The sequence below is a fragment of the Ranitomeya imitator genome, chromosome 2, assembly GCF_032444005.1.
Source record: "Ranitomeya imitator isolate aRanImi1 chromosome 2, aRanImi1.pri, whole genome shotgun sequence".
In the NCBI taxonomy this organism is placed as follows: domain Eukaryota; kingdom Metazoa; phylum Chordata; class Amphibia; order Anura; family Dendrobatidae; genus Ranitomeya; species Ranitomeya imitator.
This window is the reverse complement of record NC_091283.1, coordinates 569,201,389-569,222,118: the sequence shown is the minus strand read 5'-3', so window position 1 is coordinate 569,222,118 and position 20,730 is coordinate 569,201,389. Positions and strand designations below refer to the sequence as shown.

The following is a 20,730-nucleotide window of genomic DNA, read 5'->3' as shown; positions in this document are numbered from 1 at the left end:
CACTTTTTCCATTTAAAAATAACACAGTTCACTGTTTATTACTTTTGTAATACTATGCATTGTAACGATTCACACTGTATGTCATAATGGATAATGATAGAAACAAATGCAAATGTGTGTATTGTATGATTTATTCTGAAATTAATAAACAAATTAAAAAAAAAAAAAAAAAATAACCGACGGTTATCCTTGCCTAATGCCAATTCCATTGAAGCCATGGTCTCCTGTAAAAAAAACAAAAAACAACCATATCTCTCACAATGTTCTGTCCCATGCTGTAATCCATGTTTAGGATAAACCGTTTTCAACCTGGACGGCAGGGGCGGGCTGGGCTGGGTGGCAGAAATGCATATGCCCCCCGGGCCGGTGTCTAAGCAGCTGCACAGGGCCGCTGGAGGACTGGCAGTGACTAATACATAGCGCACTTGTAGTGCGCGGTGGTGCCATCCCGCCAGCAGCCCTGACATGCAGGCTGCAGGGGTATGTGATGAGCAAGCTCCTATGCGCCACTGCCACTCTGAGGGAGAGAGCCAGCAGCCAAGATGAAAGGTCAGCATACCGGCCTGTGTGTGCACGGAGCTCTGGCTTCTCCTGCTCTTATCTGCTATCCCGGCAGAGAAGGAGAGACGGGGGAGGTGCCGGGGCCGGGACAGTGCAGAGCTGTGAGCAGGAGAAACTGAAGAGCTGCACATGGACATCAGCTGAGCCACCCCTGCACCACAGAGGAGAGTGTATGATGTGTGTATGAGGTAACTGGTGTGTGTGATGTGTGTATGAGGTAACTGGCGTGTGTGATGTGTGTGTGAGCTGCGTGCGTGTGTGTTTGAGGTAACTGGTGTGTGTATGAGGTAACTGGTGTGTCTGTGAGCTGCATGCATGTGTGTGTGAGCTGCGTGCTTGTGTGTGTGAGCTGTGTGCATGCGTGCGTGTGTGAGAGCTGCGTGCGTGTGTGTGTGAGAGCTGCGTGCGTGTGTGTGTGAGAGCTGCGTGTGTGTGTGTGAGAGCTGCGTGCGTGTGTGTGTGAGCTGCATGTGTGTCATTATACAGTGGGCTTGTGCGTGTGCCTGTCATTATACAGTGGGGCTGTGTGGGTATGTCATTATACAGTGGGGTTGTGCGTGTGCCTGTCATTATACAGTGGGGCTGTGCGTGTGTGTGTGCTGCGTGCGTGTGTGTGTGAGCTGCGTGCGTGTGTGTGAGAGCTGCGTGCGTGTGTGTGTGAGCTGCATGTGTGTGTCATTATACAGTGGGGCTGTGTGGGTATGTCATTATACAGTGGGGCTGTGTGGGTATGTCATTATACAGTGGGGCTGTGCATGTGTGTGTGTGTGTGGGCTGTGCATGTGTGTGTGAGCTGTGTGCATGTGTGTGAGCTGCGTGCGTGTGTGTGAGCTGCGTGCGTGTGTGTGCGAGCTGCGTGTGTGTGTGTGTGAGCTGTGTGCATGTGTGTGTGAGGTGCGTGTGTGAGCTGCGTGCATGTGTGTGTGAGCTGCATGTGTGTGTCATTATACAGTGGGGTTGTGCGTGTGCCTGTCATTATACAGTGGGGCTGTGCGTGTGTGTGTGTGTGAGCTGCGTGCGTGCGTGTGTGTGTGAGCTGCGTGCGTGTGTGTGAGAGCTGCGTGCGTGTGTGTGAGAGCTGCGTGCGTGTGTGTGAGAGCTGTGTGCATGTGTGTGTGAGAGCTGCGTGCGTGTGTGTGTGAGAGCTGCGTGCGTGTGTGTGAGAGCTGCGTGCGTGTGTGTGTGAGAGCTGCGTGTGTGTGTGAGAGCTGCGTGCGTGTGTCATTATACAGTGAGCTTGGGCGTGTGCCTGTCATACAGTGGGGCTGTGTGGGTATGTCATTATACAGTGGGGCTGTGCATGTGTGTGTGTGAGCTGCGTGCGTGTGAGCTGCGTGTGTGTGTGAGCTGCGTGCGTGTGTGAGCTGCGTGCATGTGTGTGTGTGAGCTGCGTGCGTGTGTGTGTGAGCTGCGTGCGTGTGTGTGTGAGCTGCGTGCGTGTGTGTGTGAGCTGCGTGCGTGTGTGTGTGAGCTGCGTGCGTGTGTGAGAGCTGCATGTGTGTGTCATTATACAGTGGGGTTGTGCGTGTGCCTGTCATTATACAGTGGGGCTGTGCGTGTGTGTGTGTGCTGCGTGTGTGTGAGCTGCGTGCGTGTGTGTGAGCTGCGTGCGTGTGTGTGAGCTGCGTGCGTGCGTGTGAGAGCTGCGTGCGTGTGTGTGAGAGCTGCGTGCGTGTGAGCTGCGTGCGTGTGTGTGTGTGAGAGCTGCATGCGTGTGTGTGAGAGCTGCGTGCGTGTGTGTGTGTGAGAGCTGCGTGCGTGTGTGTGTGAGCTGCGTGCGTGTGTCATTATACAGTGGGCTTGTGCGTGTGCCTGTCATTATACAGTGGGGCTGTGCATGTGTGTGTGTGAGCTGCGTGCGTGTGTGTGTGAGGTGCGTGCGTGAGCTGCGTGCGTGTGTGTGTGAGAGCTGCGTGCGTGTGTGTGTGAGAGCTGCGTGCGTGTGTGTGAGCTGCGTGCGTGTGTGAGAGCTGCGTGCGTGTGTGTGTGAGAGCTGCGTGCGTGTGTGTGTGAGAGCTGCGTGCGTGTGTCATTATACAGTGGTATTGTGCGTGTGCCTGTCATTATACATTGGGGCTGTGTGGGTATGTCATTATACAGTGGGGCTGTGCATGTGTGTGTGTGAGCTGCGTGCGTGTGTGAGCTGCGTGCGTGTGTGTGTGTGAGCTGTGTGCGTGTGAGGTGTGCTGCGTGTGTGTGTGTGAGCTGTGTGCGTGTGTGTGGGAGCTGCGTGCGTGTGTGTGAGCTGTGTGCGTGTGTGAGCTGCATGTGTGTGTCATTATACAGTGGGGCTGTGCGTGTGTGTGAGCTGCGTGCGTGCGTGTGTGTGAGCTGCGTGCGTGTATTGTGTGTGTGAGCTGCGTGCGTGTCGTGTGTGTGGGAGCTGCGTGCGTGTGTGTGAGCTGCGTGCGTGTGTGAGCTGCATGTGTGTGTCATTATACAGTGGGGTTGTGTGTGTGAGCTGCGTGCGTGTGTGAGCTGCGTGCGTGTGTGTGTGTGTGAGCTGCGTGCGTGTGTGTGTGAGGTGCGTGCGTGAGCTGCGTGCGTGTGTGTGTGAGCTGCGTGCGTGTGTGTGTGAGCTGCGTGCGTGTGTGAGCTGCATGTGTGTGTCATTATACAGTGGGGCTGTGCGTGTGTGAGCTGCGTGCGTGTGTGTGAGCTGCGTGCGTGCGTGTGAGAGAGCTGCGTGCGTGTGTGTGAGAGAGCTGCGTGCGTGTGTGTGAGAGAGCTGCGTGCGTGTGTGTGAGAGAGCTGCGTGCGCGTGTGTGTGTGTGTGAGAGTTGTGTACATGTGTGAGCTGCATGTGTGTGTCATACAGTGGGTTTGTGCGTTTGCCTGTCATTATACAGTGGGGATGTGTGGGTATGTCATTATACAGTGGGGCTGTGCATGTGTGTGTGTGTGAGCTGCGTGCGTGTGTGTGTGAGGTGCGTGTGTGTGTGAGCTGCATGCATGTGTGTGAGCTGCATGTGTGTGTCATTATACAGTGGGGTTGTGTGTGTGAGCTGCGTGCGTGTGTGAGCTGCGTGCGTGTGTGTGTGTGTGAGCTGCGTGCGTGTGTGTGTGAGGTGCGTGCGTGAGCTGCGTGCGTGTGTGTGTGAGCTGCGTGCGTGTGTGTGTGAGCTGCGTGCGTGTGTGAGCTGCATGTGTGTGTCATTATACAGTGGGGCTGTGCGTGTGTGAGCTGCGTGCGTGTGTGTGAGCTGCGTGCGTGCGTGTGAGAGAGCTGCGTGCGTGTGTGTGAGAGAGCTGCGTGCGTGTGTGTGAGAGAGCTGCGTGCGTGTGTGTGAGAGAGCTGCGTGCGCGTGTGTGTGTGTGTGAGAGTTGTGTACATGTGTGAGCTGCATGTGTGTGTCATACAGTGGGTTTGTGCGTTTGCCTGTCATTATACAGTGGGGATGTGTGGGTATGTCATTATACAGTGGGGCTGTGCATGTGTGTGTGTGTGAGCTGCGTGCGTGTGTGTGTGAGGTGCGTGTGTGTGTGAGCTGCATGCATGTGTGTGAGCTGCATGTGTGTGTCATTATACAGTGGGGCTGTGTGGGTATGTCATTATACAGTGGGGCTGTGTGTGTGTGTGAGCTGCGTGCGTGTGTGAGCTGCGTGCGTGTGTGAGCTGCGTGCGTGTGTGAGCTGCGTGCGTGTGAGCTGCGTGCGTGTGTGTGAGCTGCGTGCGTGTCTGTGAGCTGCGTGCGTGTGTGTGAGCTGCATGCATGTGTGTGAGCTGCATGCATGTGTGTGAGCTGCGTGTGTGTGTGAGATGCGTGCGTGTGTGAGCTGCGTGTGTGTGTGTGTGTGAGCTGCATGTGTGTCATTATACAGTGGGCTTGTGCGTGTGCCTGTCATTATACAGTGGGGCTGTGCGTGCGCGTGTCATTATACAGTGGGGCTGTGTGTGTCATTATACAGTGGTGCTGTGTGTGTTATTATACAGTGGGGCTGTGCATGTCTGTCATTATACAGTGGGGCTGTGCGTGTGTCTCATTATACAGTGGGGCTGTGTGTGTGTCATTATACAGTGGGGCTGTGCATGTGTGTGTGTCATACAGTGGGGCTGTGCGTGTGTCTGTCATTATACAGTGGGGCTGTGTGTCTGTCATTATACAGTGGGGCTGTGCATGTGTGTGTCATTGGTGCATTCACTCTGTCATTCTTTTGACTGCAGACTTGTGCTTCTCACATTGCTGGCAGTGCTGTGGTCATTTGGCAGGTGTGTGGCTGTAAGTTTGTGATTTGCATACATGCGGTCACATGCCGACTCGACTTGCATGGCCTAATGCAACTGTATTGAACAAGGCCCAAAACAGTCTAGTTGAAATGTGGCTGGGAATATATATATATCGCATGCTTGCAGTCACAAGACCACCTGTTGCCGGCACCAGAGAATCTTCACAGCGCACGATATGAGGATTCCCACATAGTGTCTGTAGACATGTAGCATAAGATCCGACAACCCCTTTAAGGATGAGCCGCTACTCATGGGCCACTGCTGTGTGCTTGTCCCCCAGGCCAAAATTTGCCAGTCAGCCCCTGCTGGACGGTGCCGTGATGCGACGGTCCAGGTTGAAAACCACTGAGGAATGAGTTGCTACAAGCTCAGCCTCAGTGACTAGCGGTGACTTAATCAAGTTTACTGCAGGTCACACAAGCTGTGTTCCCAGCCAGGCCCCTGAACTGCGGTGACCTCAGTGAGATTACCGTTAGCACAGTGAGAAATTTCTCATTGAACTGTGGTGAACTCACCGCTGCACCAAGAGACTTTTTTTTTACTTGATGTCACTGAGGTTGAGCTTGCAGCAGCTCATTCCTCAGTGGTTTTCAGCGTGGACGGTCATATCTTTGCACCATCCAGGTTTAAAACTGTTTATCCCAGAAATAGATTACTGTGTGAGACAGAGCGTCGGACAGGTAAGGGATATGGTTGTTTTTTTTTACAGGAGACCATGGCTTCAGTGGAACGGGCGTTAAGTGTTACTGTATCTTTGTTATTTTTAAATAAAGTAAAAATGTTTTTTTTTTTTTTAATTTCAAATAAAGGACTTTTCTAGCCATGATTTTTTTATTTTTTTTATTTTACAGTACTACTATAGGATTAGTAACGTATAGGTGTCTTATAGATGCTTCTCCATTACTAAGCCGTGGACTTGATGTCACCGGACATTACAAAGGTGACCTGAACCCCACAAATATGAACCCCATTTGCCACTGCTACAGGCCGAGTGGGAAGAGCCGGGCAAAGTGCCATAATTGACGCATCTAATAGACTGGCCTTTTCTGGGTGGCTGGGTTTGCTAATATCCATGGCCCCTTACTGGCTGGTAATGATTTTACTGCCAAGCAGAGGCAGTGTTTACGGTGTTGTCATGCACGTGACAGCATGGCAAAGATTGGATGTTTGGGTGCCCCATTTAAGTGAATGGGTTCCGGTACTGTTCTTGTATCCGAACAAAACTTTTTAACTGTTCGACCGAACCCACCGGACCCAAACATCCAAGGGTTCGCCCATCACTAGTTGTGAATGGTAAAAATAATTGGCATAGAATTATAAATTAGGAAATGCACCATTTTTCATTCTATGGAAAACAATGTTCTGGTCACTGGAGAAAAATCTTTCCATCTGTGGTCTACATTTCTTACACGCTGTGGGTTGGTGACCCGTCACTCTTATTAATCAGCACAATTATGTTGAAGACTTGAACTATCTGTTTGCTGAAGGAGAACCCGACAGCTGAACATGCTCCCTGAACTGTGGGCAACAAGGATCAGACATAGAAAATCTGAAAGCTGTGACCTTCCAGAGAAAACATTCTTTAGAAAGCCCGGGAACTGTGTCTCAGATGACTACTCAGAGGCAGGTAACCGGCCAGCATCCTCTATCCCTTCCCCATCCTTATCCCCTGGACTGACAGGTGATTTGCTATACACACATATAGAGCAAGGCCTGTCAATCTAGGGGATTGGGGCAGGGAGAAGTCACAGGCGACTTGTCTTGAACTAGCTATCTGAGAAATGCTGTTCCTGTTTGCCGTTTCTCTGGCATGTTGCAGAGTTCCAGAGAAAAACCATCCACGACTGCAGTAGCACAGCCAGTCTCTGATTCATGCTGCCCACAGTTCACTCAACATGAATATGCCGACGGGTTCCCTTTAACAGTCCACCATTTGTGGACTTTGTTGGCTGATTACACCAACTTACAAGGGATTTTCTAACAGTTATTTGTATACTGGGTCTAATGGCCAAACCAGCAAGTTAAATTATAATCCTCCTTATGGTTTCTCTGAGTTGAGTACCATTAGCAAGCACTGGAAACTTCATGTAGGGAAATCCTAAATATCCACTTGTGTTGATTTATGACTCTGTCCCGTTTTTGGTAGATTCCAGGGTGGGCAATATTAGCAAGGAGCCTACCCCAGTAATGCGATTGTGGATGTCCCCCATGGTGGGTTTTGACAAGTAGGTTGATCGTTGTCTGTTCTATGAACGGACTGCAGATCATAGTATTTTTATAAATGACTAAACGTTGCATATTTTAGATGTATTGCTGCCTTTGTGGAGCTTTTTAGTTAATGCGACCAGCCCTTATAATAGTTTATAGTCGTTTTTACTATTCTTTATAGTTTTTGAGCTGCTGCAAAACCTTTTTGTCAAGAAGATTGTGGGCCCTTTTGCAATACAAAAAAGTGTCCAGCCAGATGTGTACTAGATTTCTCAAATACTAGTGCTGCACATTTAGAAAAAACAGCCTTTGGTTATGTCACGGTTCACAGGGACGATAACTTTATCATCCACACCAAAATGTCACGAACCGGGGTTGTTTGGTTGCCCAGTTCTTTCTTAAGGGGATTTATCTATATCCCACTTCCGGTTTGGACCTTGCAGCTCTCTGGTGCCCACCCTTACCCTCAGGTCAGACAGGGTACTGCACCTAGGATAATTAGTCGCCAGAAATTGTGCCTTACTTTGTACTGGCTAATGGGGACACTGCAGCAAGGGCGATATAACTGCTCCCACTCAGATGGGAACAATAATTATCAATGCCGTCCGTCGCTACCAGGTCTCCCAAACGCACAAGACAAATCCGCTGCCACCAGCTCCGATTCCTTAATTAATAACTGGTCCAGAGCCTACCCAAATTAGTAGCGTAATTCACTTCAGAGGATGTGACAGTACGTTATAGAGCAAGGAGAAACGAAGCTAGTAATTCTATGTATTTTACTCCAAAATGGTAGGCAGTGTTTACAAAAGGGTAAAAGGATATTATAAAAGACAAGTACAATTACAAATAAAAAGGGATTAACAGAAGAAAATCGACTTACAGTTCTTTCATATCATGGCTGACCATGTGCTGCGGGGGAAAGGCATATATCCCAGTGCATGACAGATGGGACTCTCAGCTTATTCCTTGGTCAAGACTGGTAAAGACTGATGTCTCACTCGTGCCCTAAACCAAAACACTCCCCCTGTGGTGACAGGTTACAAAATAATAAATACCCACATTTTCTCACAACTGCCTTTGTCTAGTAGTTCACATGTATGTATTAGGCTGCCGTCACACTAGCAGTATTTGGTCAGTATTTTACATCAGTATTTGTAAGCCAAAACCAGGAGTGGCTGATAAATGTAGAAGTGGTGCATATGTTTCTATTATATTTTTCCTCTAATTGTTCCACTCCTGGTTTTGGCTTACAAATACTGATGTAAAATACTGACCGAATACTGCTAGTGTGACGGCAGCCTTACTGTGAGAGATTGCATTTTCTTGCAGACATGTCCACCTTATTGCTTCCCATATAATCCGCTTGTTAAAATTACCGTTATTGTGAACAGTAAAGCAAGTTGAAGATTAAATGATCTCTAAAAGGCCTGAAGTTAAAGATGTCACATTTCCTTTGTATTTTAGGCAAAAAAAGTGGTAATTTTTTTTTTTTTTTTGGGCGCTCCATGCAGCTGCGGCGCTGATTGGCGGGCGCGAACCAGGAAGCCAGGTTTCCTCTGCAGCCTATTTGGCAAGCGCTATAACTTGCCGAATAAGAGGGAACCCGAGCAAATTCACTCATCTCTACTAGGCAGCTGCTTTGAAGAACCCATGGCTGCTGTTTTTTGGCGCAAGGTTAGAGGAGGCTGGATTTTTATGAAGTTGGGAAATTTGCATCACCTGGCCTTTCCTAACGATGATGGTGAACAAACCATAACCCCAACAGGCTAATTGGAGCTTATGCACACGTTGCACATTTGGTGCGTTTTTTGCCATGCAGATTTGCTAGCAAAACCTGAAGCAATCCTAATGCCAGCAAAGTGACTGAGAAACCTAAAGTGTCATGCACACGTTGAGTATTTGTGACTTACAGATTTGGTGCAGAAAATAATCTGTAACATGTCAATTCTCTGCCAGCGGTTTTCCTGCCAAGAGATGCAGAAATAGTGCAGAAATTTCTGCATCCATTAACTCAACGAGTGCACTTTGACCAAGGTTTCAGACCTTAAGGCTAAGTTATTTGAGCATACAAATCTCCAAGGGTGCCCAAACTTTTGCATTGGCCCATTTTCCATTGTAATTTTTAAAATTAAAAAAGTAAACTTTTTTTTGCCTAAAATACCAAGGAAATGTGTAATCTTTAACTTTAGGCCTTTTAGAGATCATTCATCTTCAACTTGCTTAACTGTTCAAATGAACAATAATTTTGACCGCAGGTACCCAAACTTTACATGCCATTGTATCTCATATATAACGTTATAACCGCTTTACCTTAATTTCCTTTTCTAGAAGCATCAAGGTGATTAGGAGACGTCTTACAGATGTCTATGAGAGAGGATCTTTGGATGAAAAGAATTGTCTATATGTGTAAGTATTTTTATGCTACATTTTTCTATTTCAAAGTTCCCATTAACCCCTTCACAATCTAAGATGAATCTATACAACCAGGTCGCCTGGTGTTTCCCACCTAGGATGTATGGAACATCCTAGCGATTTTGAGTGCACAGAGCCTGTGCGTGTGTGATCGCCACCGTGTGTCAGCTGATTCTGACAGCTGGCTCTCGGTGCCATGAGCATCGCCTGCACTGCTCCCGACACTTTAACCCCCTAAATGCTGTGATCGCAGAATTTAGCAAACAGTTAGAGGGAAGAAAGCCCCTCTGCCCTGCAACATCATTGCGTGGCTCCAATCGTTGCCATCTGGGTCACCAGGCACTAGCAATTTGGTTAGATCATGTGCAGTGCATGACCCAACCAACTTGTGTCTGCAGGGCTGACAGGCTATACGGCATATCAATGCTACTGCATACTACACCTTATAGGAACAATAAAAAGTGTGTGTATGTGTATATATATATATATATATATATATATAAATATATATATATATATATATATATATATATATATATATATATATATATATATATATATATATATATATATATATATATATATATATATATGTGTGTGTGTAAGGGTCACTTCCATCTTTCTGTCACGGATATTCATTGGTCACGGCCTCTGTTTGTCATGGAAATCCAAGTCGCTGATTGGTCGTGGCTGTTTTGCCACGACCAATCAGCGACGGGCACAGTCCGGCGGCAACATAAAAGTACACATATGTCATATTGCTGTGTATGGAGCAACCCGACCTATAAAACTCTCACTAGTTAACCCCTTTAGTGAACACCGTAAAAAATGAGGCAAAAAAAACAATGCTTTATCATACCATTGAACAAAAAATGGAATAAAGCATGATAAAAGACTAATGTAAATAAAAATGGTATTGCTAAAAACATCATCTTGTCCCGCAAAAAAACAATCCGCCATACAGCTCCATCAGCCAAAAAATAAGTTATAGCTCTCGCAAACATACCGTAATTATTTCTCCTTCACCACATTGGAGACACAGACCGTGGGTGTATGCTGCTGCCACCAGGAGGCTGACACTAAGGCCTCTTTCACACTTCCGTTTTTTGCCATCCGTCGCAATCCATCGTTTTGTTAAAAAAAGGATCCTGCAAATGTGCCCGCAGGATGCGTTTTTTTGCCAAAGACTTTTATTGACAACGGATTGCGACGGATGGCCACACGCCGCCTTAGTCGTGCACCGGATGCGTCGTGTTTTGGCGGACCGTCGTGACGAAAAAACATTCAAGGGAACGTTTTATCGTCTGTCAGATCCGCCATTTCCGACCGCGCATGCGCGTCCAGAACTCCGCCCCCCTCCTCCCCAGCCAGACTTCAGAATGGGCAGCGGATGCGTCGGAAAACTGCATCCGCTGCCCACGTTGTGCACAATTTTGCACAACGTACGTCGGGCCGACGGTTTGCGACGCCCCTTAACAACGGAAATGTGAAAGAGTCCTATGTAATACAAAAAATTTAGCTCCTCCTCTGCAGTATACACCCTCCTGCTGGCTCCCAGAGAACCAGTTCTTGCTTAGTGTCCGTAGGAGGCACAAGGGTCTGGTCTTCAGACCAAAAATTCTTTATTTTAATTTTCAATTTTTCTCATTTTTACACTTTTTGTTTACTTTTTCCTCAGACGAAGGGGCGACAGATCCTTTCAAGGCTCCGATCTCCCCAATCCAAGAACAGGCGAGCATGTGGAGTGTCGCCTCCACGTATTCTCTCCTGCGAGGAGGGACGCCATACCTGAGCTGATTTTTTTTAGGGGCGACAGGTCCCTTGAAGGGCACCGATCTCCCCGCACCATCAACAGACGAGCACATGGAGTATCACCTCCATGTACCCTTTTCTGCAGCAAGGCCTAATGCTGGACAACCAGCCATGTCCCCCATCCTGGGGGATTGAACCCCTTGGATGTACAGAAGCACTTCCCTGGCCTCCGTGCAGCCCCGACTGCATCACCACTGTTAAAGCAGATGATACAAGGAGGCAGAAGGTCCCGCTCCACCTCCTTATTAAAGGGATGGTGGATGGAGGGTTCCTTCTTTATCCCTGCACCATCCAAACAACAGCGACAGCACTCTGACCTGCTGAATAGAGCTGTGTACTCTGCCATCCGGCAACTACCGCCCACACTAGATCGCGCTAAGGCAGCTCCAGCAGCTAAATAAATACCCAAAAGAAAATATTTACTGACCACAAATATCAAGACAATTTTTCAGAAATTCAATAAATTTTTATTATTATAAAACAGACATAACACAATCAATAGCATTTTTATTAAAATATATCCATATGTTTGGAATTTGTATAATCTAAAATCGAAAAACATACATATGCATGTGCAATATAGATCAGCATGTGGGGGGGCCAGGGCGTACAACACCTGATCGGTAAAAGTAAACCAGTATAAATAATATCACGGCTTCAAGAAAAAAACAACCATTCACATTAAAATGTATAAACACTATATATATATATATATATATATATATATATATATATATATAATTAATATTAAATAAGTAACATTTCATGTGTTGGTATAAATAAATAATGAATTAAATAATTTGTGTAAGAAACAAAAATTAAAAAAATAAAAATATATAAAAATAAAAAGTTATAAATAAAAAAATCAATAAAGATTATCCAATTATAACTATGCGCATATCCATATGAAATGAGTCTGTATCCGATGCATGATTGATGAACTGACAGAAAAAATAAATATAAACCAGTGATATGTGTAATTGATTAACGTGATTTGTAAAAAATATATATATATTACAAACTATATGAATTAATTAATGTGCAAAAAATATATATATATAAATAAGTGTCAAAAAATATTTGTCAACTAATTGAAGAAAAATTAATAAACAAAACGTGAAATAAGTGTATAAGTATTTGATATCTGTATATATATTGTATATTACAGTGATAAATTTAATAAAATAAAATGAACAATATGCATATAAACAGAATTAAAATGTGGAAAACTATATATGGATTGTATCATTCATCAACCATGCATCAAACACAAAACATGTGACAAACGGTTTTAATTCACTTTGACATAAGTGTCACAATGGGATTGCACATAGGTATCCAAAGGGATAAGTGATGGATAATGCTCAGAGAAACAATAATAAATAAATAAATAAACTAATACTAAACCGTGAATACCGACCAGGAGTGCGCGCCTCAGCTCCCCCACACACCACTCCAACGTACGTTTCGCAACCGCTTCGTCAGGGAGTTCCAGCAGCTAACCTGCAGGCAGAGCAGTTGAGCTCTGCATTTTATTCCACGGCCCTTCCGATTCCGAGCGGTGAGTACCCGTGCCAGATACAGCGGGGGAGGGGGCTCCTGAGCAAGTGTCGCATTCCTTCCGGGATCCGTCCAGCTGGCGCTAAAAATTTAGCCCCCGGCTTCAGCCTCTGCTAGGCCGGAAACTCCTCCCCATTGCGTGCGTTCCCAGTGGCTACGCCTCTTCTATTGGCGCTTCTCGCAGCTCGATCTCCTCTCACAGGAAGTCTCGGCGGCCAGTACAGGGCACAGAGTTTCCATTGAGAGTCCCTGGCTGCCTTCCTCCCACCTCGCCTCCGGGTCCAGGTATCTTCCCCAGTCTGGAGCTGCATCCTCTCAGAAGCGCAGACGATCGTGAAGCATAGAACCTGGGTAAGACTATTTCTGCTGTCTATTACCCCCTCCGGGTCTGTCGTATCAATTGCTTGGCCACATTTTTGACAGATGATTAATCCCTGCACTGCTTGTTTTCGCTCACTACAGAGCACGGATCAGGGAGCAAGGCACATGCTGTGCGCTCTGGAGCCCTCCGCCGCCACCAATCCCACTGTACCGAATTCACCTGAGTGGGCTTCGTCACTGTAGCAATCCATGGCTTCTCTGGCCAAAGAGATTGAATCCTTCCGTGATTCCTCCATGGATCGGAGCATTAGCAGGACTGATGTAAATGGATCCTCTCCTACACGGGAGTCATCGACTAGCAGGGGCCGCAAGTATTCTAGAAACGTACAGGCGTCTAGAAAATGGTACGTTACCCGAGCAATCACGTGACTTGGCGTCCGTGTCCTGTGTTATTCGAGCTCTCTCTCACCAGAGTTTTGCAGGAAACAAGACTCTGAGCCTGAATCGGATGTTTTCTTGGATCTGGAATCAGAGTTCCATGAAATGGTGAATTCGCTTATTGAGACCATCAACCAGACTCTGAAGGTTGATAAGAATTCCGGTTCTGTCCTGGATCACTCAATGTCCTTCAAGAGGACTAGACGCCCTCCATAGGTCCGGGTTACAGTTACTGGCACAGGGAACGATCAGATAAACACCTCACAGGTTCTGCTCTGGATCACCGGATAGTACTGACCCGAAGAATAAAGCGGTCTTATCAATTTTACCATATGTGGAACGGCATAAAAAAAACTTTTCCTGAATTGTTGTCATCTTTTTGTTTATTCCGCCTCCCAAATAAAAAGCGATCAAAAAACGTCATGAACACGAAAATGGTGCCAATAAAAACCTTCAACTCGTCCCGCAAAAAACAAGCAGTCATATGACTGTCAGTAGAAATATGGAAAAATTATAGCTCTCAAAATATGGCGATGCAGTTTTTCCAATAAAGAGTCTTAGTATTTGACAGCAGCCAAACTTAAAAACCCAATATAAATTTGGTATTGCCGTAATCGCACCAACCCAAAGAATAATGTCGTCTAATCACTTTTATCATACAAGGAACGGTGTAAAAAATAAAAAAAAACAATTCCTCACCTGCTGTTTTTTTTCTTTTTTTTTTTTCTCATTCTGCCTCCCAAAGATCGCAGTAAGGCTCTTGCACACATTTATCGCGTGCTCTACGCTGAGCGTTTACACTGGGGTTTCCGTATAAATCTCTGAAATACATGATTCAGACGTACCCCAAAGGAAAATTCCCTATAATGAGGTAGATGAAGACACTGTAGACTCCGTCTGACCTGTCCGTCTTTTTATTAGGAGTGCATAAAACTGCCTTCTGCCACAGTTTTGTGCACCTCTGGGGGAAAAAAAGGACACAGCTGAACAAAGGCCAGACAGAACCCTGAGTAATTCTGCTGCCGCACTATAGTGAATGGATCCCTCGAGGGGCTTTATCTGAATTTCCTGTACATCACTCGGAGATTTACAAGGAAGTCCCGACGTAAGTGGTCACCATAAAGCGCAGGATAAATGTGATCCAAAATGTTATGTTAAATGTTCCAAATAAAAGCTTCAACTCAATCCACAAAAAAAGCAAGTCCCCACTCATGTCTGTCTTCTGTTAAAATAAATATAGGGGGCTTCCATGTTACTGGTAGCACAAAGGCTATGGAATAGTGAAATGAAGTTAGTGTCCACATGTTTGGCATTTCTGTAGCAACAAGAGCCCGCCTAATTTATGGGTGCATGAGCTGGGCACAACGTACTGGGCACTACAACGGCAGTTTTTAATGTTCACTCGCAACATACATTGCTTCTTGTTTCTGGAATACACCCATTTTGTCAAAATCATCACGACACCTGTAGATAATTTCCAAAATGGGGTCACTTGAGGGAGGAATTCTGCTCTTCTAGCACTTAGGGGCTCTGTACAGGTCCTTCTCAAAAAATTAGCATATAGTGTTAAATTTCATTATTTACCATAATGTAATGATTACAATTAAACTTTCATATATTATAGATTCATTATCCACCAACTGAAATTTGTCAGGTCTTTTATTGTTTAAATACTGATGATTCTGGTATACAACTCCTGATAACCCAAAAAACCTGTCTCAATAAATTAGCATATTTCACCCATCCAATCAAATAAGTGTTTTTTAATAACAAACAAAAAAACCATCAAATAATAATGTTCAGTTATGCACTCAATACTTGGTCGGGAACCCTTTGGCAGAAATGACTGCTTCAATGCGGCGTGGCATGGAGGCAATCAGCCTGTGACACTGCTGAGATGTTATGGAGGCCCAGGATGCTTCAATAGCGGCCTTAAGCTCATCCAGAGTGTTGGGTCTTGCGTCTCTCAACTTTCTCTTCACAATATCCCACAGATTCTCTATGGGGTTCAGGTCAGGAGAGTTGGCAGGCCAATTGAGCACAGTAATACCATGGTCAGTAAACCATTTACCAGTGGTTTTGGCACTGTGAGCAGGTGCCAGGTCGTGCTGAAAAATGAAATCTTCATCTCCATAAAGCATTTCAGCCGATGGAAGCATGAAGTGCTCCAAAATCTCCTGATAGCTAGCTGCATTGACCCTGCCCTTGATGAAACACAGTGGACCAACACCAGCAGCTGACATGGCACCCCACACCATCACTGACTGTGGGTACTTGACACTGGACTTCAGGCATTTTGGCATTTCCTTCTCCCCAGTGTTCCTCCAGACTTTGGCACCTTGATTTCCGAATGACATGCAAAATTTGCTTTCATCAGAAAAAAGTACTTGGGACCACTTAGCAACAGTCCAGTGCTGCTTCTCTGTAGCCAAGGTCAGGCGATTCTGCCGCTGTTTATGGTTCAAAAGTGGCTTTACCTGGGGAATGCGGCACCTGTAGCCCATTTCCTGCACACGCCTGTGCACGGTGGCTCTGGATGTTTCCACACCAGACTCAGTCCACTGCTTCCTCAGGTTCCCCAAGGTCTGGAATCGGTCCTTCTCCACAATCTTCCTCAGGGTCCGGTCTCCTCTTCTCGTTGTACAGCGTTTTCTGCCACATTGTTTCCTTCCAACAGACTTACCATTGAGGTGCCTTGATACAGCACTCTGGGAACAGCCGATTTGTTGAGAAATTTCTTTCTGGGTCTTACCCTCTTGCTTGAGGGTGTCAATGATGGCCTTCTTGACATCTGTCAGGTCGCTAGTCTTTCCCATGATGGGGGTTTTGAGTAATGAACCAGGCAGGGAGTTTATAAAAGCCTCAGGTATCTTTTGCATGTGTTTAGAGTTAATTAGTTGATTCAGAAGATTAGGGTAATAGGTCGTTTAGAGAACCTTTTCTTGATATGCTAATTTATTGAGACAGGTTTTTTGGGTTATCAGGAGTTGTATGCCAAAATCATCAGTATTAAAACAATAAAAGACCTGACAAATTTCAGTTGGTGGATAATGAATCTATAATATATGAAAGTTTAATTGTAATCATTACATTATGGTAAATAATGAAATTTAACACTATATGCTAATTTTTTGAGAAGGACCTGTATATAGTGTCCACAAACTGTTATAGAAAATTATGTGCTCCAGGATTCCTCCTGTATAACAGTACTGCTTAGACATACGGCGAGACTCAGGAGGGACTGAGCACTATTTGCTAATAGTGCGCTGTTCCTACTGAGTCTCGCCAGGTGTGTAAGCAGTACTGTACAGACACATAGATATTTCTGCATTCAGCAAAAATTGTGGCACAAATTTTGGTGCCATTTTTACCTGTTTCCCAGTGTGAAAATGTAAAATCTGGGTCTAAAACAAAATTTGGGTGGTAAAAATGTAATTATTTTTTTCCAGGACGTCCCCCTGACAGCACATTGGAGGACGTCCTCCTCCTCCTTGCAGGGACAGGAAACACAACACGAGAGGTTAAAAGGTCCCACTCCACCCCCTTTTCCTCAGTGTTTTTCCTGTCCCTGCATGGAGGGACACACGAGAGAAGGAGCGCTATACTAGCGTGAAGACTCACCAGTCCGGAGGCTCGGGGGATCGTGCGGCTAACGCCAATATCCTTCCCCCGCTCCACTAAGCCCCAGGCAGAAACTTCCCGGTGGGGAGTCCCTCTGCCATAAAGACCAGTAGAGCGGATGAGCTCCTGGGTCGAACCGCTTCCTCCCGGTGGGGGGCTCTCGGTTCGGGCGCCAGGAGAAAAGGCGCCGCTAGAGGATCCAGCAGCGTGCGTTCCACTGTGTGGAACGCGGAAGTAGGACTAATAAGACAGGCGCGATACTTCCGGTGTCAGGCGCAGGTAAGGTGACGTCACATCCGGGGTCGGGGCCATCTCGGCGTGCGTTCCACCTGGTGGAACGCGGAAATGAGCAGACTTAAGAGCGCAAAGAGGGGCTCTCGCAGATGTTTCCAGTGCTTCCTCTAGTGGTAAGAAGCGCTAGAGGGCATCCCTGGAGAAATTGGCTACAGGACACAGTAAGGTCCGTACGACCAGATTGCTGCAGACATGCCGGAGTCTAAGGGTGAGTGCAGCAGTCGCTGCTATATCCCTTTTTTACATCTGTTACCATAAGGATCTCTTACTTATAGTGGCATTTCTCCACAGAAGATATGGAGAACAGGAATGAGGAAATGGGGGTAAGTGCGCAATGCGCAGAGTACTCAAATATACGCCTGCACATACTGAGCCATTCTTGTCCTTATTACATTTAGGATAAAGAGGCCAGTCAAGCTCCCCTCCCTCAGTCTAAAAAGTCTGGCAAGGTATTGACTAAATCTAAGAGGTGCTCTCTTTGTAACACAAAACTGTCAGAAACATACAAGAAGGATCTGTGCAGCTCTTGTATTAAGAAAATTGTCAGAGAAGAACAACCATCAATGTTGTCCGAAATGAGGAATATAATCCGGGAGGAGGTCCAGAATTCCTTAGCTTCCTCAAACAATGGAGTCAGATCTCAGACAACGATTATGTCCTCAAGATAATCTCAGAAGGTTACAGAATAGAGTTAATATCCCGCGTACCTCAGAGGTGTATCTTACCAACAATGTTAGCCAAAGATTCCCCTATGTTTCTAGACCTACAAAAACTGTTCGACTCCGGGGTTATAGTTCGGGTTCCTACTCCAGAAATAGGTGCAGGTCACTATTCCTCTCTTTTTTTCTATTCCAAAACCGTCAGGGGAATCCCGTACAATAATAAATTTAAAACCTCTGAACGTTTTCGTCAAATACAAACGGTTCAGAATGGAGTCGATCAGGTCCATCATTCATCTTATAAACAAAGATTCGGTAATGTGCACTCTCGATCTGAAGAGTGCGTATTATCAGGTCCCGATACATCTCTCTTCTCAGGAGCTTCTGAGATTCTCGGTAAGTCTCTCGGACATGACCTGCCACTTCCAATTTCAATGCCTCCCTTTCGGTCTAGCATCCGCCCCAAGAATTTTCACCAAATTGGTAGCAGAGGTGGTGGCTTTCTTAAGAAACCAAGGAATAGCAATAATTCCATACTTGGACGATTTTCTGGTTGTGGCACGTTCAAGGGCCATTCTGCTACAACACAGAGATCGGGTCATAGCAGTATTAGAGGAAATAGGATGGGTGGTCAACAGAAAAAAGTCACATTTAAAGCCAGAATCCCAGAAGATATTTCTAGGAGTACTCTTGGATTCTACAACCAGGCAGTCCTTCTTACCAAGGGACAAACGAACCTCATTAAAAAAGATGATCTTAGAATTCCAAAGAAGTCCAGTGACGATAAGAGCAGCTATGAAAGTCTTGGGGAAGATGACAGCATGCATTCCGTGTGTCAGATGGGCTCAGGCTCACTCAAGGCCTTTACAAGAACAGATACTCATGGTATGGGATCGACGTCGTTCCACATTAGACAAGAGGCTAGAGCTATCAATGAAGACAAGAAGATCACTACGATGGTGGATCCAGGACTACAATCTAAAAAAGGGCATCCCTTGGATATCAACCCCTTGTGTGATAATCACCACAGATGCAAGTCAGTGGGGATGGGGAGCGCACCTGGAAGGAAAATTCTTTCAGGACAAGTGGCCCGAGGAGATCAGTCAGATGTCGTCAAATTACAGAGAATTATACGCAGTCTGGGAAGCTCTCAGAAGAAACCGTTCATGCCTAAAGGACAAACATGTAAAAATCCTATCCGACAATGTAACAGCGGTATCCTTTTTGAGGCATCAAGGAGGTTCCAAACACAAAGCGCTTCAAGGTCTAGCGCAGAGAATATTTGCCTGGGCAGAAGACGTTGTCTTATCTATAACAGCAGTGCATCTAGAAGGGTCACAGAACATACTAGCCGACTATCTAAGCAGAAAGAAAGTTTCTCCAACCGAATGGGAACTAAGTCAAGAAATGTTCCAAATTCTTTGCCACCATTGGGGAACGCCCAGGATAGATTTATTCGCCACAAGGAAAAATTCAAAGGTTCCCAGATTTTATTCCCTCAACCCTCTAGACATGCCGGAAGCAGTCGACGCCTTAAGTCAAGCATGGAGCGAACCTCTGTCTTACGCATTTCCACCAATAGCATTTATTCCAATAGTGCTCAGGAAGATTCAAGAAGACCAGGCAACAGTGCTGACAATTGTACCATTCTGGCCAAAGAGAAGTTGGTTCCCATTGTTGGGGGCCATGGCAACGGGAGACCCTATCATGCTCCCGTTATGGAAGGATATAATTCATCAAGGGCCTGTTTTACACCAAAACCCGGAGAGACTGCATCTATCAGCATGGATCCTGAGAGGGACATCTTGAAATCCAGAGGTCTTTCAGATGAAGTAATTACAACCATCCAGGCTAGTAGGAAGCCTGTCACCTCAGCCATCTACCACAAAATCTGGAAAAAATTTTGTATGGGAAGTGGTGGGTCAGCTGTGATTCCGGGGGTCTTGGATGTTCCTAGAGTCTTAAAATTCTTACAGGCAGGCTTTGACTTGGGGCTCAGGCCAGGTACAATTAAAGTCCAGATCTCGGCCCTTAGTACTTTTCTGGATTATCCATTAGCTTCCCATCCCTGGATAATCAGATTTGTGAGGGCTATCCAAAGATTACGGCCTACCTTGAGACAGCTAGCTCCCACATGGGACTTAAATTTAGTCCTTAGGGCTCTATGTAAAGATCCCTATTCTCTAGAGGAGGACATGCCTATTTCAGTTCGTACCTGGAAGACGGCCTTCCTAGTAGCGATTACAACAGCTAAACGCGTAGGGGAAATTCAGGCTCTATCAATTAAGGATCCATATCTTCAAGTCAGAGAGGATCATATAATCCTAAAATTAGACCCAGCTTTTATCCCAAAAATAGCTTCAGCAAAAAAATCGAGATCAGGAAATAATTTTACCTTCCTTTTGTGAGAACCCTTCTAATGAAAAAGAACAGGCTTTACACTCCCTGGATGTTAGGCAGGCAGTATTAAACTATCTAGAGGCCACTAGCTCCTGGAGGAAGGATTCTAATCTTTTTATCCTATTTGGAGGTAAGAATAAAGGTAAAAAAGCTTCCAAGGCGTCTATAGCTAGATGGATTACTACTATAATTTCAAAAGCCTACGCATCAGAAGGG

At 45.9% G+C, this 20,730-nt stretch overlaps 1 protein-coding gene across 1 annotated transcript in view; it reads left to right on the top strand.

The window, feature by feature from the left end:
• Nucleotides 1-20,730, top strand: part of GSS (glutathione synthetase) — a 76,688-nt gene that overhangs the window by 38,889 nt on the left and 17,069 nt on the right. The window contains exon 8 of the mRNA XM_069752132.1: nt 9,326-9,403. Coding sequence (XP_069608233.1) covers nt 9,326-9,403 — 78 coding nt within the window. The remainder of the gene's footprint in view (nt 1-9,325; nt 9,404-20,730) is intronic.